At 40.7% G+C, this 25,355-nt stretch overlaps 1 protein-coding gene across 1 annotated transcript in view; it reads left to right on the forward strand.

Moving 5' to 3' along the window:
* The first annotated feature begins 14,914 nt into the window (after nt 1–14,914).
* The window catches only part of Dnajc1 (DnaJ heat shock protein family (Hsp40) member C1), a 176,900-nt gene continuing 166,459 nt past the window's right edge, over nt 14,915–25,355 (forward strand). Inside the window, exon 1 of the mRNA XM_021152177.3 lies at nt 14,915–15,442. Coding sequence (XP_021007836.1) covers nt 15,233–15,442 — 210 coding nt within the window. The 5' untranslated portion in view covers nt 14,915–15,232. The remainder of the gene's footprint in view (nt 15,443–25,355) is intronic.

Raw genomic sequence — 25,355 nt, forward strand, 5'->3', positions numbered from 1 at the left:
GAATTTAGTGAAAATGAAGGCACAACATACCCAATCTTATGGGACACAATGAATGCTATGCTAAGAGGAACACTTAGCTCTGAATGCCTCCAAAAAGAAACTGGAGAGAGCTTACACTAGCAGCTTAACAGAACATCTGAAAGATTGTGAACAAAGAGAAGCAAATACACCCAAGAGGAGTAGACAGCAGGAAATAATCAAACTCAGGAATGAAATCAACTACGTAGAAACAAAAAGAACTATACAAAGAATCAACAAAACCAGAAGCTGGTTCTTTGAGAAAATAGATGAACCTTAGCCAGACTAACCAGAGGGCACAGAGACAGTATCCAAATTAACAAAACCAGAAATGAAAAGGGAAACATAACAACAGAAACTGAGGAAATTCAAAACATCATCAGCTCCTACTACAAAAGCTGATGGTCAACAAAACTGGAAAATCTGGATTAAATGGACAATTTTCTAGACAGATATCACATGCCTACGTTAAATCAGGATCAGATAAATCAACTAAACAGTCCTGTGACCCCTAAAGAAGTAGAAGCAATCATTAAAAGTCTCCCAGTCAGGTGTGGTGGCGCACGCCTTTAATCCCAGCACTCGGGAGGCAGAGGCAGGCGGATTTCTGAGTTTGAGGCCAGTCTGGTCTACTAAGTGAGTTCCAGGACAGCTAGGGCTACACAGAGAAACCCTGTCTCGAAAAACCAAAAAAAAAAAAAAAAAAAAAAAAGCCCAGGACCAGATGGGTTTAGTGCAGAATTCTATCAGACCTTCAAAGATGGCCTAATACCAATACTCTTCAAACTATTCCACAAAATAGAAACAGAAAGAACACTACCCAGTTCATTCTATGAAACCACAGTAATGCTGTGTATTCTCCTTTGGAGATGCAATGGTTTCTGTCTGATCAGGAACCTGTCACAATTTCCTTTCTTAGAGGACTTCATAAGAGATTTTCTCTACTTCCATCATGTTTAATGTTCCAAGTAGATTTTAAACACTGATTGTGTGCAGATTACTTTTAGCTTCAGGAGCTATCATGCATATTTAAGAGGCATTTAACTATTACAAATTATTTTGATGACTTAAAATGTCAATACTGAGTTGTATATTTTAAAATAAATTTTATTAGCTTAATAAAAAAGAAGAAAGAAAAGAATTGCATTGAAATTTTGATGGGAATTGCATTGAATCTGTAGATAGCTTTTGGTAAGATAGCCATTTTCAGTATGTTAATCCTGCAGATCCATGAGCATGGGAGATATTTCCGTCTTCTGATAATGTCCTCAGTTTCTTTCTTCAGAGACTCGAAGCTCATATCATATAGGGCTTTCACTTACACCAAGGTATTTTATATTATTTGTGGCTTTTGTAAAGGGTATTGTCCCTAAATTCTTTCTCAGCCCGTTTATCATTTGTGTAAAGGAGGGCTACTGATTCTTTTGATTTACTTTTGTACCCAGCCACTTTGATGAGGGTGTTTATCAGGGGTAGGAGTTCTCTGGTAGAATTTGGGGGTCACTGTCTTTGAGGGTCACTTATGTGTACTATCATCCATGTGAATAGCAAGTCTTTGACTTCTTCCTTCCAATTTGTATCTCCCTGATGTCCTTTAGTTGTCTTATTGCTCTAGCTGGAACTAAAGTGAATAGATATGGAAAGAGTGCGTAGCCTTGTTTTGTCCCTGATTTTTAGTGGGATTGCTTTATGTTTATCTCCATGTAATTCAATGTTGACTATAGACTTGCTGTATATTGCCTTTATTGTGTTTCTGCATGCACCTTATATCCCCAATTTCTCCAAGACTTTTATCATGAAGGGGTGTTGGATTTTTGTCAAGGACATTTTCAGCACGTAATGAGATGATCTTGTGCTTTTTTTCTTTCAGTTTGTTTATATGGTGGATTATATTGACAAATTTTCAACTCTTAAACCATCCCTGCATCCCTGGGATGAAGCCTACTTTATCCTGATGAATGATTTTTTTTATGTGCTTTTGGATTCTGTTTGGATTCTGTCTGTTAGGTCCATTTGATTCATAATCTCTCTTCGTTTCGTTATTTCTCTGTTTAGTTTCTGTCTTGGTGATCTGTTCATTGGTGAGAGTTGTGTGTTGAAACCTCCCACTGTTAATGTGTGGGGTTTGATGTGTGATTTAAGCTTTAGTCATGTTTCTTTTACAAATGTGGGTGCCTTTGCATTTGAGGCACAGATGTTCAGAATTGAGATGTCCTCTTGGTGGATTTTTCCTTTGATGAGTATGAAGTGTCCTTCCTATCTCTTTTAATTAATTTTGGTTGACAGTTTATTTGATTAGCTATTAGAATGACTACTCCAGCTTGCTTCTTGGGTCAGTTTGCTTGGAAACCCTTTTTCCAGCTGTTACTCTGAGATAATATCTATCTTTGTTACTGAGGAATCATTAGCCTGTGTCTTTTTATTGGGAAATTGAGTCTATTGATATTGAGAGGTTTTAATGACCAATGATTGCTAATTCCTGTTATTTTGTTGTTGGTGGTAGTGGTAGTTGTAGTCATAGTAGTAGAAGTAGTAGCGGTAGAGTGTGTGTGTGTTTCTCTTGTTTTGGATGGCTGGTGTGAGGGTATTTATTTCCTGTGTTTTCTTGGGTGTGCCTCTTTGGGTTGGAGTTTTCCTTCTAGTATCTTCTATAGTCTGGATTTGTAAATAGATATTGTTTTAATTTGATTTTTGTCATGGAACATCTTGTTTTCTCCATCTATGGTGATTGAAAGTTTTGTTGAGTATAGTAGTCTCCGCTGACATCTGTGGTCTCTTAGAGTCTGCAATACATTTGCCCCAGCTGTTCTGGCTTTTAGAGTCTCTATTGAAAAGTTGGGTATAATTCTGATAGGTCTGCCTTTATACCTTACATGGCCTTTTTCCCTTACAGCTTTTAATATTATTTCTTTGTTCTGTATATTTAATGTTTTGATTATGATGTGGTGGAGGATTTTCTTTTCTGGTCCAACCTATTTGGTGTTCTGTAAGCTTCTTGTACATTTATAGGAATATCTTTCTTTAGGTTGGGGAAATTTTCTTCTATGATTTTGTTGAAAATACTTTCTTGGCCTTGTATCTGGGAATCTTCTCCTTCCTCTATTCCTGTTATTCTTAGGTTCATTCTTTTCATAGTCTCCCAGATGCCTCAGATGGTTTGTGTCAAGGACTTTTTCAGATTTAAATTTTTCTTTCATTGATGTATGGATGTCTTCTATCGTATTTTCTATGCCTGAGTTTGCCTTCAATCCCTTGTATTCTGTTGGTGATGCTTGCATCTGTAGTTCCTGTTCTCTTCCCTAGGTTTACCATCTTCAGGATTCTCTTAGTTTGTGTTTTCTTTATTGCCTCTATTTCCATCTTCAGGTCTTGAACAGTTTTACTCATTTCCTTCACATCTTTGATTGTATTTTCTTGTATTTAAGAGATTTATTTATTTCCTCTTCATAAGATTCAAATCCATCTTTGTAAGATTGGATTTAAGGTCATTTTCTTGTGCTTTAGTTATCCTTGTGTTAGGATATCTAGGGCTTGCTGTAGCAGAATAGCTGGGCTCTGGTGGTGCTGTGTTTCCCTGGTTCTTGCTGATTGTGTTCTTCAGCTGGCTTTTACCCATCTGGGTGTTTCTTGTGTTTGCTGGATGTTCCTAATGTTGGCAGGACTCCTCAGGGAGGTAGTCAGAGCCCTGGACCTGACAATGGAGCTCAGGGAACAGCATGCTACTTGCTTATGCTGGCTGTGTCCCAGATGAACCTGAATGTTCTTAGGGCCCCACAGACCTCAGGAAGGCAGACAGAGCCTTGGGCCAGACAATGGAGGTCAGAGGATAGCACACAGCCTTAAAAAATAGTTCTAACATGCAAATTTTAGATCATTTGGAAGATTTAAACATGTTTCAAAGGTTCACATGCAGAGATTTTTTTTTTCACAGACTTGAGTCATTTCTAGAAAGATAAAAAGAGCTGTGTCATATTGGAAAGGTGTCTTATTTTCCATTTCCATGAGTGGGTATCTTGTCCCGTGAGCTTACCCTTAAGAGACCCTGTGATGTATTAAATGTTTTCAGAAAAGCATTAGATAGTGTTTTACAGACATTTTACTGACAGTTTTAACTGACAGTTGTCATTACCAAGCAGAAAAGTTGTATTAGTGCAAAAAGTTGTCAGAGCATACCTGTAGAAGACAAGCTGAAGCTGGTGTGGACTGGAGAATATCAGACTGAAAAATGTGGCTAGTGTGGACTGGATAATATCAGAGTGAAAAGTGTAGCTTTGAGGATCTTGGCTGAGAAGCAGTCATCCAAAAACACATGAAATTCTGTCCATTTGTACTAAAACAGTATCATTGGTTGATTGTGGTGTGTGTGTGTGTGTGTGTGTGTGTGTGTGTACCCAGTTGTGAGACCTAGTTCTCTCTCTCCTTCTACAATGAGTTCTGAGAATCAAGCTCAGGTTGTCGGGTTTCGCAGCAAGCACTTTTACCCATTAAGTCATCTTGCCAAGACACCCACACACACCCCGAAACACATACACACACACACACACACACACACACACACAGAGAGAGAGAGAGAGAGAGAGAGAGAGAGAGAGAGAGAGAGAGAGAGAGAGAGAAACCCTGGCTGGCTTCTGAAACTCTTGATGGCTTTGATTCCCCTGCCTCTTCCTCTGGGGCTAAAGGCACTTACCTCATACCTAAAATAATTTTTAAAAGGCCAATCATTGACCCTTCTGAAGGTTCAGGAAACAGAGGTAGGTAGAAAGAGGTAGAAGAGGAGGTAGAAAGAACTTAGGAACCATAAGCTGGAGAATTCAGTAGAGAAACAGCATGTCCGGGAAGTGACACTGGCCCCTGCACTCAGCTGTGAGTACCTGCATCACTACTTCACGCATGATGGCAGGACTCATGAGGCCCCACCCCCTAGCTGAGGGACTATGGAAAGTTAAGAAATGCTAGGGAAGGGGTATCACCTCTCTTCTTTTTCTTCTTCTTCTTCTTCTTCTTCTTCTTCTTCTTCTTCTTCTTCTTCTTCTTCTTCTTCTTCTTCTTCTTCTTCTTCTCCCTCTCCCTCTCCCTCTCCCTCTCCCTCTCCCTCTCCCTCTCCCTCTCCCTCTCCCTCTCCCTCTCCCTCTCCCTCTCCCTCTCCCTCTCCCTCTCCCTCTCCCTCTCCCTCTCCCTCTCCCTCTCCCTCTCCTCCCTCTCCCTCTCCCTCTCCCTCTCCCTCTCCCTCTCCCTCTCCCTCTCCCTCTCCCTCTCCCTCTCCCTCTCCCTCTCCCTCTTTCTCTTCTTTGCAGTATAGCCACTGATAAACTACTCCAGTAGGTAACTCCAGATTCATGCTCCTGCAAGCAAGAATAATTAAACCCAGTGAATATCCTCACCCCCACCCCCACCCCAAAAGAAAGACATCAAAGTAGAAAGGAGCTAGCTGGGAAAAAAGGTCCACCAGGAGAAAGCGGAGAAGAGAGGGGAGAAAATGATCAAAATTCAGTGTATACATGTATGAAATTGTCAAAGAATATAAATTAGAAAAAAAAACAATCAACAACAGTAAAATAATTCTTTATCTTCAACTCTCTCTGTATCACTACTTTAGCAGAAGGCAGGTCATAGAACATTCCCTAGTGTGCTACTAATTACCCTTTCACATCTTTTCACTGTATGTTTATTTTAATATGGTTTCATCTGCATAGAAAGTGTTCTTTTTGATAAACACACAGTGGTACCTGCCTCTGCTCTGCAGCCACTGATGATAGCTCTGGCGCTGAGATTAATACTGGAGATAATGACCAGGCTGGGACAAACGGTCAAGGGAAAAACCAAGCCCCATCTCTTGCTACTCCAGGGCAGCATTGATTTTCAGCCTCTGCCATCTGTGATTTGGAATCATGTCATAATCATTTCAGGGTAATTGTTCTTAGCAGGTACGTAGGTGCAAGACACAGAGAAGAGAATAATGCAAGAAGAACAAATTATAGTATTCTCCTATACCACCTTAATTTTAAAACTCTGGTATATGTATATATATATATATATATATATATATATATATATATAGAGAGAGAGAGAGAGAGAGAGAGAACTTACAAGTCAAAAATAAAACAGCTTCCTGAAATGTTAGCAGATAGCATTTACATATTTTGAACCAATTTTTTCACTGAAGTAATTTGTGTGTGTATGTGTTGCACGTGCATGAAGAGGCCAGAAGTCAATGCTGGGTGTTTTCCTCTCTAGCTCTCCACCTTTTGGAGTCATAGTCTCTCACCAAACCTGGTGCTCACTAGTTTGACTGCACTAGGTAGCTGGTAGCTCCAGGGATCCCCATTTTTGCTTACCTCACGAGGATTACAGGTGCAAACCACCACACTGCATGCACTTTACCCATCAAATCATCTCTCTATCCTCATGAAAGAGATTCTTATCATTGCATTCTACTCATAATTGACTGTAATGAGAATTTTACTTTATTATCCTTCATGACTCTGGCATAGTGGCATCAAGCTCTCAAGAGGGATAATATATCACTTGCTATGCTTATCAGTTATTTTCATCTCACAGTTACAAAATTAGCTAATGGCAAAGCATAAATCAAAATAAGAGTTAAGAGTCAGTGAGTCCTACTTGAGATGGAGGTAAAGGCTGAGTGCGTGAACTGATTATATTAACTTAAAACAGACTGAGCTGAAAGACATGCTCAGAAAACCAGTGATCACAGAACATCCTTTACTAAACCCTGCTGTAGGTGAGGACTAGAATGAGGACTTAAAAGTTCAATTCTGTTTTCTTCATCTTGTGCAAATTTATGAACGACAAAGGAAAGAAGACAGGGGGAGATCTTCCTGGGTTTGCTTTGTGAGTTTTGATACAGGCTATTCCTATATAGCCAGACTATCTTTGACCTCATAATCTTGCTGTCTCTGTTTCCCGAGGGCTGGGCTTATGGGTTTGTGCCACCATTCCCTGTGGATATTTTCCTTTTAAGCATTTTTAAAACTATAGTAAATATAAGGCATGTGGTTCGTCACAACTTGTGAAATTTTCTGCGTCATAAAGATGATTTCCCACCCCTCCAAATGTAAAGGTTTGAATTATCTTCTGGGTCAGATAAATGGCTCAGTGCTTAAAGTATCGACAACCAAAACTGAAGACCTAAATTGAATTTAGCATTTAGAATGGTAAAAACAAAACAAAACAAACAATACCCCCCCAAAAAAAACAACAATAAAAAATTGCCTACAGAAATGTTTGTTCCTGGTGGTGAAATTACTATTAATACTACTACTATTATTTTGAGTTAAAAGACTTGGGACTAAAATCATCTCTGTGGTAAGCAAACATAATAAAGCCTAAGAGACTGAAGGTGGAAAGATGACATGTGTTCTTTGGCTTGGCAATGAGTGAGATAGAATAACCATATTCAGGGCAGCAAACTAAAATTTCCCCAAGTTTACTTGAACTTGACTTTCCTTGATCTATTTTTGTTGTTTTTGCTTCCATGTTAGGAATGTTGCTAATTTAGTATGGTAAAGAATGCTGCATCCTTTGAGTAAATGTAATTCTAGGTATTTATGAGACGTGGAATCTCTATACGTATCCTCAGGTGTTAGCTGGGGCCTGTTGATTGAGATAAACAGCAATGTTATTCAGTTCTTTTTGCTCCGATTTGGCATCACAAGCAATATTAGAGGCTGACAGCAGAATGCCAAAGCAAGCTGCTTGGTCTGAGAGAATGAACCATGAGAAGCAGGAAGTATAGCCATCTGAAACGTTGGAGCTACTTTAGCATAAGATGACAGTGACCATTGACTCTTCTGTGGCCTCATCATTGAATGTGCATATTTTCCCTTCATTTTGTTCAATTGTTCATATGCTCTTAAGTCAGCATATACTTAGCATGAAAATAATTAATGCTATTTTTACAGAATTGCAACAAAATATTGAACCAGCTCTCATACCCTGGTATTATTTTCTAAAGAGTGTTTTGTCTCTTACTATCCTGCACAAAGGGTTGGATGGGTTCAATGAATTTCTAGACAACCACAGCCCAAGTTTGATAATCAATGCCTTTACAGAGTACATCTACACATGTGCCAAGGGATAAGATTTCCTGCAGAAACCTTAAAGCCATATGGGCAGAGATGTGTCTAAAATTATAGTGATGTTAAAGTAGCAGTTACCATACACTAGGCCCTGTTTTTCTCCATTGCCAAACAGCCTTACAATTTGGTAACCTGGTAGTTACCAAAATTTAGAGATGTGGAAACTGAGGTACAGAAATAATCCACCTAGAAAGAGGTAGAGACAGGATTCAAATTAAATCAGTCCTAGTCTAGAATCCACATTGCTATTCATGGTGAGACTGAGTCGGTTGTATCCTATTCACCGACGAGAAAACCATAGTGTCAGCGCATTAGAAACATATTTATTATTTATAACACAAGGAACATCTGTATTTGTTTATAAGGACCGTCAAAACAATTAAAGTTCAATACCGCAGTACAAAAGGGATTATTTCCTAAGGAACTGTGTCTCCAAAGCAATAGTTTTCTAACCTTTGTCACCTCAATATAAATTTGTGAATGGTATTTGGACAGATAAATTATTGAGTGACGATAATGCTCCATTAAAGAACAATGATATCTTAGAATTACACATCCATGTATTTGAGAAACAGTTTCATAGAGGCTAATGAGAACATTTCAGGGTTTAATGAGAACCAGGATTTCTAAATTATGCATTGAGTAGGCTAATACTGGTTCTTTCAAGATATATATATATATATATATATATATATATATATATATATATATATATATATATATATGTGTGTGTGTGTATGTATATGTATATATGGTTTTAGTTAACTGGTAATATACTCAATTCTATATGATATAGTTAAATTTGATTTTACCCCAAAGTGAGGACTATGTTATCAGAGAGCTATGTCTTTCTTTTTGAGTACTCTGCCTGCTTATTAAACAGCATCTGTAATAGTTAGATAACACTTATTGTCACCTGGACAGAATCTGGAATCAATTAAGAGATGAACCTGGATACCTCTGAATCCAGGGAATTTCTAGACTGGGTTAAGAGTTGTAAAAAATCTTCATCCTAAATGTGGGTGGCAATGTTCCATGTGCTGAGTGGGGTCCCAAACAAAATAAACAGGAAAAAGTCCCAGCATCCGTCTTTCCTAATTTCTTGACCTGTACATGCAATTCTAGCAGTCTCAAGCTTGACTTCTCCACCATGGTGGACCACTCCTGAATGAAGAGCCAGAATAAGCCCTTCCTCCCCTAGGATGCCCTTCCTCCCCTAGGATGCCCTTCCTCCCCTAGGATGCCCTTCCTCCCCTAGGATGCCCTTCCTCCCCTAGGATGCCCTTCCTCCCCTAGGATGCCCTTCCTCCCCTAGGATGCCCTTCCTCCCCTAGGATGCCCTTCCTCCCCTAGGATGCCCTTCCTCCCCTAGGATGCCCTTCCTCCCCTAGGATGCCCTTCCTCCCCTAGGATGCCCTTCCTCCCCTAGGATGCCCTTCCTCCCCTAGGATGCCCTTCCTCCCCTAGGATGCCCTTCCTCCCCTAGGATGCCCTTCCTCCCCTAGGATGCCCTTCCTCCCCTAGGATGCCTTTCCTGGGCTTTGTTACAGCTACAAGGTAAAGAACTCATGAAGAACCCTTTCTCATCTCCCCATAGAAAGCAATGGTCAGGTCAGAGCTCCTGCTCACCTGAACTCCTCTCAGCAGCCTCTGTGTAGATGACCACCTAACGCCCAGGTTCCTCCTCTTTTCTTCATTGCTAACTTATATTTTAATGTATCTCAGTCATACACCTCCATAATCACATGTAAGTCCTATCAATAGCTGAACAGCGTATGCCACAGCTATTTATGTTAAGTCCTTATGTTGGATGCACGTAACTCCTTGAATTAGCTCTTCTGTAAGATGTTGAAGGCTACAATTGCTCTTTGAAGTGATTGCCTTCACCATGCCCCACAAGCTATTTGCACTTTAACGCCAATATAATTGAGGGTTTTTTGTTTGTTTGTTTGTTTGTTTTAAATAATCGCATGTCTTAAGGCTGTTGAGTTTGCTGTATATGTGTTCTTCCCCTTCCTTTAATTTTAATTATGTGTGTGTTAGTGTGTGGGGAGTATGTACAAGAGAGTATAAGTCCACATGAAAGCCAGAGTTGTAGATGCTTTTGAATGTAGTGGCTTGGATGAGGATGCCCCACTCCCTTCGGCTTGTTTGTTTGAATATTTGGTTCCCAACTGGTCAAACTGTTTGGGAAAGACTAAGAGGAGTGGGCTTGTTGGAGGAGGAGTACCTCTCAGGGGTGGGATTTGAGGTTTAAAATAATTCATGCCATTCCATGTTACAATGAGCTGCCCAACATAGGTGCTGGGAACCAAACTCAGGTTCCCTCAAGAGCAGTGCATGTTCTTCCCCCTGAGCCATCTCTCCAAGCCCCTTTCAGTCTCTTTTTAGAAAGTTGGAGCACATAATTGATGCAATTCAGATGTGATTGACTTCTATATGATTAATCCATTTAAAGAGGACAAGGCAACAGTTTTCCTATGTTGACAAAGAGTTCAAACTGTCACCACAATAGAATTTTGCTCTATTAAAGAAAGCTAGCACCCATTTGTAGTGAAATTCTAACATCCCCTAACATCAACCCTAAGAAACCACTAATATACTTTCATCTATTCTGGACATTTTGCATAAAAAGAATTATAGAATATACAATCTTTTGTGACTAGCTTTTTTTCCACTGGGCATATTTTCCGAGTTCATCTGTGCTGTGACACACACTTTACTTCTTATAATACTGAAAAATAATGCCATTGGGAATAATATTTAGATACACCACATTTAAGAAAAATTCATTCATTAATTGTGGGCCATTGCTGTTTCCCTTGCTCTCAGATCCTTAGTTGCCTGTAGCCTTGTAGTCTGTCTGAGGTTGAGGCCTTATGAGCTCCCCTCCTTCCATGCTAGCTTGTCTATTGGTGTCATCCTTATTGAGGATGACACAGGATGATACAGTTCAGACACAATATCACCGCAAATGCTTCTCTTACAATCTCCCTCCTCTTTCCCTGATGATCCTTGAGCCTTAGGTACAGCAGTTGTTTTACAGATGTGTCAGTTGGGACTGAGCTCCCATTTTGGTGGTTGTAGTTTTCTGTAATGGTCTCTATCTGTTGCAAAAAGAAGTTTCTTTGATGAGGAGTGAGAGCTACAGTTATCTCTTGGTATAAGGACAAATATTTAGAGTTTAGTTAGGAATTATTCCAGCTATTAAATTTTTATGATATTATTGTAACATAAAAGTAATCATTTCTGTGTAATTTATCTTTTCTGTTAGCATGTATGCAATTGGTGCCATATCTAAGGAATCATTGGCTAAAGGTTACTAATAGCCAATAGGTCACTTGGAATTTTGCTTCCAAGAATTTAAAATTTCAACATTTCCATTTAGATCTGTGATTCATTTTGCGTGCCGTTTTGCTTCTGTGGCTTTATGTCTGTCATCACTTCTGTAAAACTGACTACTAGTCCTTCAAATGTCACTTCTGCTCCGGAGTGTCTCTCTTCATTGTTTTGAAGTTTGTTATACATATGCTAGGTTTATTCTTTACAAACTTGACTTTTAAATTCTGTTCTTCCTCCATTCTTTTTCTTTCAGTTTGGGTATTTTTATCTTCTTGATCTTTCCCCAAACCCGCTAATCTCTGTTCTACTATGTCTAGTCTGCAGTTTAACTCTTTTACTGTGTTCTTGATTTCATATATTGTATTTTTCAAGATTTTCCCCACTGATTCTGTTAAAATTCTATACCTTGTTATATATTTTACCCACCTTCCCCTCCTCCATCTTATGACCTTTTGCTTTATTTTGTAATAAGTCATTTCAAATATTTTATCTGAGCTTTAACATCTGGTTTATCTGTGGGATTCTCTAATCTTTCTTCTTTTTTATCATTGGTCAAAACTTCCTATTCTTGTTATGCCTTACACTGAAAAACAACCACATATCCCAGAGTTTTACACAAAATTTCCATAGACTATATTCCATAGCTTATTTTCCACTAAAACAGAAATTAGACAAGTTGGGTAAGTTTCTGATATCTTTACATAATCACAGACGAGTAGCATTGTGACTGGGAGGCAGAGTTATTAAGATTCAATCAACTTCTGTTTTTCTTCTTTTCTCTTCATGATTCGTCTGAAATTTTGAGCAAGAACCAGAAAAGCATTCATCCTCTTGGCCCTAGAGATCTTCTTTGTGTAACTTCAGAAGTAACTGCCATGGTCTTGAGTGTGAAGAATAATGCCTATGTATTTAAGGTAGGCTTTCCCTTTAGGTAGCCTTATATAGACTTACAGCCTTGTATTAGTCAGAGCTCTCTAGAATCACAAAACTTATAGAATAAATTCTCTCTCTCTCTCTCTCTCTCTCTCTCTCTCTCTCTCTCTCTAAGTCTAACTATCTATCTATCTATCTATCTATCTATCTATCTATCTATCTAAAGAGAATATACTAGTGCAGTCGTTGCTCAGTCCCACAATGTTAAGTAGTTCAGCTGGTCTTCTGTATAAGCTGGAATCCTGAAGAAGTAGGCTCCAACAGATGTGCTGGCAAAGTGAATGCAAGCAGGCAAAGAGGAGTGAACCTTTGCTTTTTCCTTTGTTCTTATGTAATCCTCCAGCAGAACGTATGGCGCAGGTTAAAGGGTGCCTCGAGATCTGTATTAAAAATGTGTGTCTTCCAGCCTGAAGCGCTAGATCAAAAGCTTGTGTCTGCCCTCCATTTCTGGATTGTAGTTTATTCCAGTTATAGTGGAGTTGACAGCTGGGCATAGCTATCACAAGTCTTATGACCAGTGAGCACAGCTCCTCAACCTCAATCGATATTCAAGACTTAGCAGGCGTCTTGTGGGATGGCTGACTGTATGTTTGGGGCTTCTTTGTACCTTAGTCCATTATACAAAGTAAAGATTTTGCTGCTTTCTTTTTATCTGTGTAAAGTCCCTCTGAGCAGACCAAAGTGAATCACTCCATACCTAGGATCAGTAAATGCCACCAGGGAAGAAAACAGCTGATAACTGCCCTTAGCCCAGACATTGACAAAGGATTTATTCAATTGTGATACCTCCTGCAGCACATCAGTTAATGTGGAAAGGCCAAATTTGAATTGTAGTAAGAACATTGTCTCAGAGAATAAAGTAGAGGCAACTCGACTTCTGTATCAGCCTGGCCTTAGAAAGTGATAACCCCCCTGAAAATGGAGTAAGTCCTTAGAGTTCTTCGACAACACAGAGTTCAAGACGGAAATACAGGTCTGCTAAGAGCTCATACTAACACGGCTGCAGTTGTGGCAAGATCACACTGTAAGACCCCCTTTCGGGGACCCCCACTCTAGTCTCGGGAGTGAGAGAGCACCCAAAGAAACACGAGAATCCATCTTGCTGTAATCACATGAGGCAGTTTAATTATGGAGCTCCGGACCGACATGCATCCCACACAGGAGATAAGGGATGTCGGCCACGAGGCTCGAAAGCTAGGGATTTTATGGGGTAAGGGGCTTAGGGGTGTGGAATTCAGCATAGCGACACACTACTGGCTTATTCAAACATCAGCAGAAAAATTACATGTACGTGCAGGGTGTCAGAGTTCTGTGAGTTGTTGACTCATTTCAGATAGCCCTGTTATGTCCTCACATTCCTCTTTATCTTATGGTCAAGCTGTTCCCAGGAATGTTTTAACTACGGGGCATACCTGGGTTTGTTTTTCTTTGTTCTCAGCCCCAGGCAGCCTCTAGGCTCACAAATAACCAGCAGTTTCTGAGTACTTTATATGACTTACAGGTCTTGAAATTTCATCTTTCTTTCAACACCACTTTCGAATAACACAGTATTCAATAATATGATCAAATATGGAAAGGATAGACATTGGGTAAACAAAATTTGTTGTTGCCATATTTTTTGACAGTTTCACTCATTGAATAAACAAACATTTGCTTTAATGTAGGGACTTGGTAAAGATGATGGGTCTTTTTATGTATATGTATGTGCCTGCCTATGTGTATGTCCACATGCACAGGTGCCTGTGGAAACTTGAGGTGGGTACTGGATCACTGGAGCTAGAATTACAGGCAGTTGTGAACCACTCCAATATGGGTACGAGGAACAGAACTCAGGTCCTCTGCAAGAGGAAGAAGTGGTTTTAATCAAAAGTCAATACTAGGTCCAAGATTAGTTTTACTTTAAGGAAATAAACTTTGGACTTAAAAGAATATTTTAAATTTTAGTTATATGTATGTGTGTTTGCTTTCTTGAATTTATGTGTATTATGTGTGTGCAGGGTCCTGCAAACGCCAGAAGGGGGCTTCTGAGCTCCTGGAAATTAGAGGCTGCTTCTTTGCATGGACTATATCAGCAAATCTTAATTCATATTTAGAAGTATAATTTTTTTCTTGGCTAAATTCCTCTTTGTGCCCCCACCTTCCAAAACCACAATGGAATGGATCTGTGTGTTTTAGGCATTAGTTCAATTCATCCATTCTTTTCTGATCGAATAACAAAATGCACATGAACAGAAGCCCCTAAGCAATAAAATACATCGACCCTCCAATATGCTTTTAATATCAATACTTAGGAAGGCAAGGTAGAAGGCATAGGGAAGAAAACCTACAAGATAGGCGTTCTTGGTTCTGGAGGTCTGCGATTGTTCACCTCTTTTAGCCAGCGCTGACACACGTGCAGCTACTCTACAAGCCCCAGAAAGCTGTTCTCTGAGGCCAGAATCCAGAGCGCCTGGCGTTCCTACTTCCGGCCCCGCCCCCGCCCCACAGTTGCTAGGAGACGTGATGTCACCGGAAGCGAGGCCTGGGATAGGCTGAGGCCTGGGGAAACCTCTCCCCCACGGCCGCCTGGGTGCCAGCGCTGGCTCTCCAGCTGTTCCTAGGCCGGGGCGAGGGTCTAGAGAGGGAGAGCGGGCTGCGGCCGGTCTCCGCTCCCCAGCCGCCGGCTCCGCGGCTGTTAGTGCTTCCCTCGAGCCGGCAGCCTGGCTGGCCGCTTCCGGGCAGCTGCCCGCGCTCCTGACTGACAGGCGCTGTCCGCACCGCCCGCGCCACCCGCCACGTCTCCGCTCTCTGCCGGCGTACGGCGTGGCTGCCTGCCGAGCGACCTCTTTGAGCCCCGCGCGATGTGGGTTCCCGGCTTCGGATCCGCGCGAGTTCCCCAGCGCCGGCGCTCCGGGTTGGAGTCGTCCTCCGTGCGGCCGCTGTGGCTGCTGCTGCTGTTTCTGCTGGCAGCCGTGCGGCCAGTGAGCGCCTGGGAGAGCGGAGACCTGGAGTTGTTCGATTTGGTGGAAGAGGTGCAGTTGAACTTCTACGAGTTCCTCGGGGTGCAGCAGGTAAGCGCGCCGGACCTCCTCACCCAGCCCGGTCCACTTGACCGCCATCTCTTCCCAGTCGCTCACTGTCGGCCCAACTTCGGAACTTCTGATCTAAGTGTTAGGCTGGACGGTGCAACTAGCTTCGGAGTGCTGATACCTTTTCTTTGACTTTCTGGAGACCATCCTTCCCCCACCCCGCGAGCTGGGCTGAAGGAAGAAGGAAGAGGTGTAGGCAGACGGATTTTAACACTTACCCGTCTCAAGTGTGACACAGTAACCATGTATCACCCCACATTGTCATCTTCCCACTTAAACATATTTTTACTTCAACTGCCTCCCTCTCCCTCGTCCTTTCTGGGAAGACTGAAATACATTTTGCCCAGCGTCTGTTAGCAGTTTTCTTGCACTGTTATTTTGTAATCGTTAAAGCCTGCTATTAGTGTTTGTGTTGCAGTTAGAAATCTGGAAAAATTTGAAGCCTCCTCCCGCTTGGTCCTAGAACTCATAAATAAGAGAAGTTGTGAAGCTTTCAGGGTTTGAGGTGTTTGGAGTGCTGTTGGAAGAGGAGGCCAGGATAGTCTTGTGTATACGTCCTTGCCTCTCCATTGATTCTGTTCAGGTTTTAACTTGGGTCTTTAACTTGTAAAATCTCTTGTTCCCTTTTATTTCTACTTGAAAGTGATTGAGTGAGGGTATTTATTCAGACTACCTCAAACAATGAACAGAAAAAAGAAGACATGTTACTAACTTCAAGATCATGGAATGAGAGAGAATTCCACAAGCTATGATTGAGTCCTTCACACAAGATGTAAGTTGTGAAGCAAAAACAACAGCAGCAGCAAAAAGGCACACTTAACAGAATTAGCTAAGAAATGTACCTCTTCCTATAAGTTATGAAATAGGAAACTTTCAAAGGAAATGAATTGAATTGTTAAACAGAAATTTAATTTTTAATAATTGCATTTTAATTCCATGATTGCATATAAAATCATCGAGTATAAAATTGCCACGGTATTGAACTTAACAGTTCTCATTTCTTAAGAGTTAAAAATATTATACACAGTGGTTTTGTGGTCATTGTGTTACCTTGTGCCACTTCTGCTCATAGAGAAAAAAATAGGCCTCATTTCCAGAGTAAATGATAATGCAGTGTATTTAACAATAATTAGTGAAAATGTAAGTTTGATGACTGTTTATTTGGGCTTAGATTCTTGAGACAGGTTCTCCATGTAGCTCAGCCTATCCTCTTAAACTGTCACTCCCCAGCCTCAGGCTCCTGGATGCTGAGATTGTAGGCTCCCCTCCCCCCCTCAGGAGAGGCATTTCACTTTTTAATGTAAAACAACAACAATAACCCCCCCCCCCCCCAACTAGGATAGGTAGAATAGGAAGTAATTCCTCTACAGTTTTTTCATTTTTTTAAAATTTTATTTACGTTAATTACCACTTCCTTCCAGCCCCAAGGTTTCTCATTGTGCTGTACTGACTAGCCTGGAATTTAGTAGGTTGACCAGGCTAGCTATCCATCCACCTACCTCAAGGACTACTGGAATTGAAGACATGTGCCAGTATACCTGGCCTAATCCCTTCCATGTTAGTGTGTGTGTGTTTGTCTACCTCTGTCAGGGTCTTAAATGTTTCTTCTTAGTACCACACCACAATGCTGCTCTAGGTTTGTTTTGTTTTGTTTTTAATGTTTATGAATGCTTTCTTGCAGGCATGTCTGTGTACCACCTTTGTGCCTAGCACCCGCTGAGGCCAGAATATGGCCTGAGACCGTAATTACAGACATTTGTGAGCTGCAATGTGACTGTTGAGAATCAAATCTGGGGCCTTTGAAAAAACAGCCAGTGCTCTTAACCACTAAGCCATCTTTGCAACACCAGGAATGTTCTTTATTGCATTTATTTTTTGTTTGTCTATTTATTTATTATGCGTGCCATGGCAAACATGGAGGTCAGAGGACAGCTCTTGGAAGTTGGTGTTTTCTTTCCATGAGGGTCCTAGGAATTAAATTTAGTAGACGCCTTTAACTACTGAGCCATCTTGCTAGGTCAACTAAATAGTTGTTTTGTATTCATTAAGATTGATCAAATTCAGGGGCTGGAGAGACAGCTCAGCGGTTAAGAGTATTGACTGCCCTTCCACACAGTGGCTTACAAACATCTGTAATGAGATCCGATGCCCTCTTCTGGTGTGTCTGAAGACAGCTACAGTGTACTTACATATAATAAATAAATAAATCTTTAAAAAGATGGATTAAATTCTGTAGCTAGTGAGTTTTATATATAACTGTACTGGCTCATATTTTGTCACCTTGACACATGCTAGAGGGGATATAAGTCATCTTTGAAGAAGGGATTTCAATTGAGAGCTTGCCTGAATCATGTTGGTTTGTAGGCATGTCTGTGGGAGCATTTTCTTGACATGATTGTTGTGGGAGGGCCCAGCCCACTATGTGTGGTATCACCACTTGGCAGATGATCCTGAGTTATATGAAAAGCTAGATGAGGAAGCCATGGGGAACAAAACAGTGAGTAGCATACCTACAAGGTCTCTGCTTCAGTTCCTGCTTTGACTTCCCTCAAAGATGGACTGTGACGTGGAAATGTAAGCCAAAAACCCGCTTTCTCCCTTAAATTTATCTTGTCAGTGTTTTGTCATAGCAACAGAAAACAAAGTAGGACAATAACTTAGGAAAACAAATCTTGATGATGCTTTTGAATAGTTTGTAGAAATTAAGCTTTTAAAGAGAATATAGTGACTTAGCAGTAGACTTAGTTGGTCTCAGATTTATATTACATCTGCATGGAGAGATGGGTCAGTAGTTAAAGAGAACTTGCTGATCAAAGAAAACACATAGTGGAATTTGTGGCTCTAGCTGCATGTGTAGCAGAGGATGGCCTAGTCGGTCATCAATGGGAGGAGAGGCTCTAGGTCCTGTGAAGGTTCTATGCCCCAGTGTAGGGGAATGCCAGGGCTAGGAATGGGAGTGGGTGGGTTGGGGAGTAGGGGGAGGGGATAGGGGATTTTCAGAGGGGAAACTAGGAAAGGGGATAACATTTGAAATGTAAATAAAGAAAATATCTAATAAAAAAGAAATTTAAGTAATCAAAAACAATAAAAAGAGAGAGAGAACTTGCTGTTCTTGCAGAGGAATGGATTTCATTCCCTAGTGCCTGTGTGTTTTAGCTCACAACTGCCTACAATTCCAATTTTAGGGGCTCTCACACCTGATGTGGCCTCTGACGGTACTGTACTTGAATATACTGTAAGGCCCCGGATGCTGGGCCTCCACTCAAGTCCCAGGATGAGCTGGCCAGCACCCCAGTGTCCCAAGAGAAAACCACACCTGATGCAAACTGCAAGAGGTTTTATTATCAGCTAGCTGAGGACGAAGTCCCTCCACCGTGCAGGGCAGGGGAGTTCGACCCCGAGTGGTGACAGTAGGGGGTTTTTAACAGCTAGCTGAGGAATTGGGAGGAGTTGGGAGGAGATGGGAGGAGCTGGGAGGAGAGTTGGGAGGAGTTGGGAGGAGAGTTGGCTACAGCTCCTTTCTGGTGAGGGGGGGAGTGAGCTGCAGCCTCCTCTCCAGCGTCTATCTCCATGTCCTTGGCACAGGAAGGCAGGCATCTCCGGTTGTACAGTATAGAAACAAAAAGGTCTTTTGCTGGCTATAGAGAACAAAGAGCTTCTTTCTAGCTGTATTTTTAAAGATCAGGGAAAACAAGCTTGGGGAACATTCAGGGGCTTTACCTTCCAGGGAGAAACGCTCTAAGTCGGGGTCTCACAATACAAACCCACACATTATGCACATAATTTAAAAAGATTTGTTACCTGGCCTCGTCTGTGCACTATCATGGTTTGTAATTTCATACTATTTAGTTTGCAGTGAATTAGTATGAACAACTAGAGACCTTAATCTTGTTAGGAATGATGGGGAAATACATATAGATAATTGAGAAGATTTGGTCAAATTGGTAAAATTTGAAAAGAATTCAGAAAATTATTTTAATCTGTATTTCTATGTTTAGCTGTGTTGAAATTGAAAAGAAAGCCAGAAGGAACTTAATTCTTATTGACAATGGAAAATAGATCGGAACGTTCTTTACTTTGAATCTTAGCTTTCTTGGAAGACTTTCAAGGGACCAAATATGTAATAGAGATAAACTCAACCTGTTTAAGGTTTAATGTGTGATATTCAAAAGCCAAGCAATCCTGTTGACTAGCAGATGTTGGAACAGACGAAGTAGCAAAACTATCCAGTGTTGTTATTCAGTGAAGACTTATTTGGTATTCACTGGATCTTAAGCATAAAACCCTTAGCCTCATATAGGTTAATACTTTAGTTGCAATGGGAACACAAAATAGTGAATGTAAATAGGTATATATAAACAGTGAATGTAAATAGGTATATATAAATAGTGAATGTAAATAGGTATATATAAATAGCAGATGCACAGAGGCTTCTGAAGGACATGAGAAGTTATAAGAAGGCATTGATTCTATTCATAAGGACTCCAGCCTTATAGCCTATCAATTCCCAGATGTACTATCTCTTAGTCCTTATCACTTTAGGAATTGGACTTCAACATAATCATTTTAGAAGGACTCAGACATTCAGGTTATAGTGTGATGTAGTAGCATTCAACATGGTGGACAAACATTCAAGGAAGAGAGTGAGTGCACAGGTCTTGATACAGGAGTATGTTGAGTGAGGGACTAGCAGCCAGTATTGCCAGAGCAGAGTGCTGGAGAATAGTAAGATCCAAGTCCTAGTGGTAGGGACAGATCATGCAGGCTTGCAGGCCATTATAAGGACATTGATTTTTACTCATAATTAAGTTGTGGAGTGGCAACCAGATTTGAAGTAAATTTCAAAATGGTCACGTCTTTGTGCTAAGGATAGTTTATAAGGCATTAGTTTCTTAGAGAAATAATGGTCGTGTAGAATGTAGCATAGGCCTGGGTGGTAGCAGTCATATTGGTATGAAGCGATCAGATTCTGTATTTAATTTGATCATAAAATTAATAAGATTTTATTCAGATGGTGTGCTAGTTAGTTGATTTTTTTTTTTTTTCAGGTTTGAGAAAACACCTCCATAAGTGTGGCCTGTATGCAAGTGTTTGGGACTCTTTCTTGATGATTGATATGAGACGGGTAGCCTAATGTGGGTAGTGCCACTCATGGACATGTATAAGAACTTCTTGGTTGTCTAGCAAAGCAGACTGAGTGTGCCATAGGAAGGAAGCCAGTAAGCATTGCCTCCGCTCTGCTTCAGTTCCTGCCTTAAGTTTTCTTCATGATGGAGTGTAAACTGTAAGGGAAAATAAACCCTTCCCTCCCTAAGTTGCTTTCGGTCATGGTCCTTATCACAGCAATAGGAAAGCAAACAGGACAAGTGGTGTAACTCTGGATTCTAACAGAAGAGCAATTGAAGAAAATTCTAAAGGTTAAGGAGGCAGTTGAACTTACTGAGTGTGGAAGCCTGGACAGGGACTCTGGTTGAGGGAAAACCAAGAGTTTGGTCACATCAAATTTGCTATTTCTGTTAAGCACAGTGGAGACTGGCATGTAGCTATTTGTTTATTCAGGTCTGGAGTGCAGAGAGAAAAAGTGGGCTGTAGATAATAAACTAGTTCTGAGCCGGGCATGGTGGCGCACGCCTTTAATCCCAGCACTCAGGAGGCAGAGGCAGGCGGATTTCTGAGTACCAGGCCAGCCTGGTCTACAAAGTGAGTCCCAGGACAGCCAGGGCTATACAGAGAAACCCTGTCTTGAAAAACAAAACAAAACAACTAGTTCTTGGTACTTAGAAGGTGACTTGAAAACACGTAACTGAAAGAGTTTACCCTTTCAGTTCAAAAGAATGAATCTAAAAGACAAGGGAAGAGGTCTGAGAACTAAGCCAAAAAGATGGTGACAAGGGAGATGAAGAACCAGTGAGAGAGATAGGAAGAGACAAACCAAGACATGGGATGTCTTTCAAGCCAAGTAGTGGAAATATCTCAGAGAGGAAGAAGTGATCAGCTGAGTAAGGTAAAGAATCAAATATGAAGGTTCTGAGAATTGGCTGGACTTAACAGTGGGTTCAGGAGAGGAGACGAGGAAGAGTTGGGTGATGGAAATTAGATGATTCTGATTGCACCTTTTTTGTCTTCTGGTCATTCCCTAAGCTTCGTACTTGCAATGATATGCCTACTTTATTTTTTTAGCTTTATGATTTTGGGCAATTTTAAGAGTGACTTCGTTCTTTAGAACAGATGAGTTTTGGGGTGGAGCGATGGCTCAGCTGTTAAAGGCTAAGCTCACAACCAAAAGCATAAGAACAGGTGAATTTTGTGGACACCTGTCAGACGCTTTAGTATATACTGAATGAAATAACATTGATGAAACCATGTAAGTGTTATAACAAAACTTAAATTGCAATTCCCTAAACAAGTATTTTCTTAGTATTTTTTACTTAACAATAGGTCACATTTATATAATGTTTTTTAAGGCTCCTGTAGAGCATTGTGCATGTTTCAAGTTGTTCTAGAAATTTAGGAAGAGACTTCAGAAGTCTTTGGTAGAGGTTAACTCTAGAGAGCAAATCAATGGTTTGACCTAATTTTTGGATGTGTTTTAATTGTTCATAAGGCACTCCAAAGTGACTATTACATCTTTTCAGAGGAGAATCAAGCAGAAAGATGAACAACACCATGTAGGGTGGGAGATATGCTGTTCAAAATCTTAAATCGAACTTTAATTCTAGAGCCGTATGTATATTTGTATTTCTTTTTTTTTTTTAGGATTTGTAACTCTTTAATTTTTAATATTTTTTATTACATATTTTCCTCAATTTCATTTCCAATGCTATCCCAAAAGTCCCCCATAGCGCCGCCCACTTCCCTACCCACCCATTCCCATTCTTTTGGCCCTGGCATTCCCCTATATTGGGGCATATAAAGTTTGCAAGTCCAATGGGCCTCTCTTTCCAGTGATGGCCGACTAGGCCATCTTTCGATACATATGCAGCTAGAGACAAGAGCTCCGGGGTACTGGTTAGTTCATCATGTTGTTCCAACTATAGGGTTGCAGATCCCTTTAGCTCCTTGGGTACTTTCTCTAGCTTCTCCATTGGGAGCCCTGTGATACATCCAATAGCTGACTGTGAGCATCCACTCCTGTGTTTGCTAGGCCCCTGCATAGTCTCACAAGAGACAGCTATCTTTGGGTCCTTTCAGCAAAATCTTGCTAGTGTATGCAATGGTGTCCGCACTTAGAAGCTGATTATGGGATGGATCCCTGGATACTGCAGTCTCTAGATGGTCCATCCTTTCATCACAGCTCGAAACTTTGTCTCTGTAACTCCTTCCATGGGTGTTTTGTTCCCAATTCCAAGAAGGGGCACAGTGTCCACATCTTGGTCTTCATTCTTCTTGAGTTTCATGCGTTTAGCAAATTGTATCTTATATCTTGGGTATCCTAAGTTTTGGGCTAATATCCACTTATCAGTGAATACATATTGTGTGAGTTCCTTTGTGATTGTGTTACCTCACTCAAGATGATGCCCTCCAGGTCCATCCATTTGGCTAGGAATTTCATAAATTCATTCTTTTTAATAGCTGAGTAGTACTCCATTGTGTAAATGTACCATAATTTCTGTATCCATTCCTCTGTTGAGGGACATCTGGGTTCTTTCCAGCTTCTGGCTATTATAAATAGGGCTGCTATGAACATAGTGGAGCATGTGTCCTTCTTACCGGTTGGGACATCTTCTGGATATATGCCCAGGAGAGGTATTGCTGGATCCTCCGGTAGTACTATGTCCAATTTTCTGAGGAACCGCCAGACTGATTTCCAGAGTGGTTGTACAAGCTTGCAATCCCACCAACAATGGAGGAGTGTTCCTCTTTCTCCACATCCTCGCCAGCATCTGCTGTCACCTGAATTTTTGATCTTAGCCATTCTGACTGGTGTGAAGTGGAATCTCAGGGTTGTTTTGATTTGCATTTCCCTGATGATTAAGGATGTTGAACATTTTTTCAGGTGCTTCTCTGCCATTTGGTATTCTTTTTTCTTTTTTTTTTTTTTTTTTTTTTTTTGGTTTTTCGAGACAGGGTTTCTCTGTGTAGCCCTGGCTGTACTGGCACTCACTTTGTAGACCAGGCTGGCCTCGAACTCAGAAATCCGCCTGCCTCTGCCTCCCGAGTGCTGGGATAAAAGGCGTGCGCCACCACGCCCGGCTGCCATTTGGTATTCTTCAGGTGAGAATTCTTTGTTCAGCTCTGAGCCCCATTTTTTAATGGGGTTATTTGACTTTCTGGAGTCCACCTTCTTGAGTTCCTTATATATATTGGATATTAGACCCTTATCTGATTTAGGATAGGTAAAGATCCTTTCCCAATCTGTTGGTGGTTTTTTTGTCTTATTGATGGTGTCTTTTGCCTTGCAGAAGCTTTGCAGTTTCATGAGGTCCCACTTGTCAATTCTCGATCTTACAGCACAAGCCATTGCTGTTCTATTTAAGAATTTTTCCCCTGAGCCCATATCTTCAAGGCTTTTCCCCAGTTTCTCCTCTATAAGTTTCAGTGTCTCTGGTTTTATGTGAAGTTCCTTGATCCACTTAGACTTGACCTTAGTACAAGGAGATAGGAATGGATTGATTCGCATTCTTCTACATGATAACAACCAGTTGTGCCAGCACCATTTGTTGAAAATGCTGTCTTTCTTCCACTGGATGTTTTTAGCTCCCTTGTCGAAGATCAAGTGACCGTAGGTGTGTGGGTTCATTTCTGGGTCTTCAATTCTATTCCATTGGTCTATTTGTCTGTCACTATACCAGTACCACGCAGTTTTTATCACAATTGCTCTGTAGTAAAGCTTTAGGTCTGGCATGGTGATTCCACCAGAGGTTCTTTTATCCTTGAGAAGAGTTTTTGCTATCCTAGGTTTTTTGTTATTCCAGATGAATTTGCAGATTGCACTTTCTAATTCGTTGAAGAATTGAGTTGGAATTTTGATGGGGATTGCATTGAATCTGTAGATTGCTTTTGGCAAGATAGCCATTTTTACAATGTTGATCCTGCCAATCCATGAGCATGGGAGATCTTTCCATCTTCTGAGATCTTCTAGAATTTCTTTCTTCAGAGACTTGAAGTTTTTATTATACAGATCTTTCACTTCCTTAGTTAGAGTCACGCCAAGATATTTTATATTATTTGTGACTATTGAGAAGGGTGTTGTTTCCCTAATTTCTTTCTCAGCCTGTTTATTCTTTGTGTAGAGAAAGGCCATTGATTTGTTTGAGTTAATTTTATATCCAGCTACTTCACTGAAGCTGTTTATCAGGTTTAGGAGTTCTCTGGTGGAATTTTTAGGGTCACTTATATATACTATCATATCATCGGCAAAAAGTGATATTTTGACTTCATCTTTTCCAATTTGTATCCCTTTGATCTCCTTTTGTTGTCGAATTGCTCTGGCTAGGACTTCAAGTACTATGTTGAATAGGTATGGAGAAAGTGGACAGCCTTGTCTAGTCCCTGATTTTAGAGGGATTGCTTCAAGCTTCTCACCATTTACTTTGATGTTGGCTACTGGTTTGCTGTAGATTGCTTTTATCATGTTTAGGTATGGGCCTTGAATTCCTGATCTTTCCAAGACTTTTATCATGAATGGGTGTTGGATCTTGTCAAATGCTTTTTCCGCATCTAACGAGATGACCATGTGGTTTTTGTCTTTGAGTTTGTTTATATACTGGATTACGTTGATGGATTTCTGTATATTGAACCATCCCTGCATCCCTGGGATGAAACCTACTTGGTCAGGATGGATGATTGTTTTGATGTGTTCTTGGATTCGGTTAGCAAGAACTTTATTGAGGATTTTTGCATCAATATTCATAAGGGATATTGGTCTGAAGTTTTCTATCTTTGTTGGGTCTTT

This window comes from Mus caroli, unplaced genomic scaffold (assembly GCF_978045245.1).
Source record: "Mus caroli unplaced genomic scaffold, Mus_caroli_1 scaffold_2, whole genome shotgun sequence".
NCBI classification, from domain to species: Eukaryota; Metazoa; Chordata; class Mammalia; order Rodentia; family Muridae; genus Mus; species Mus caroli.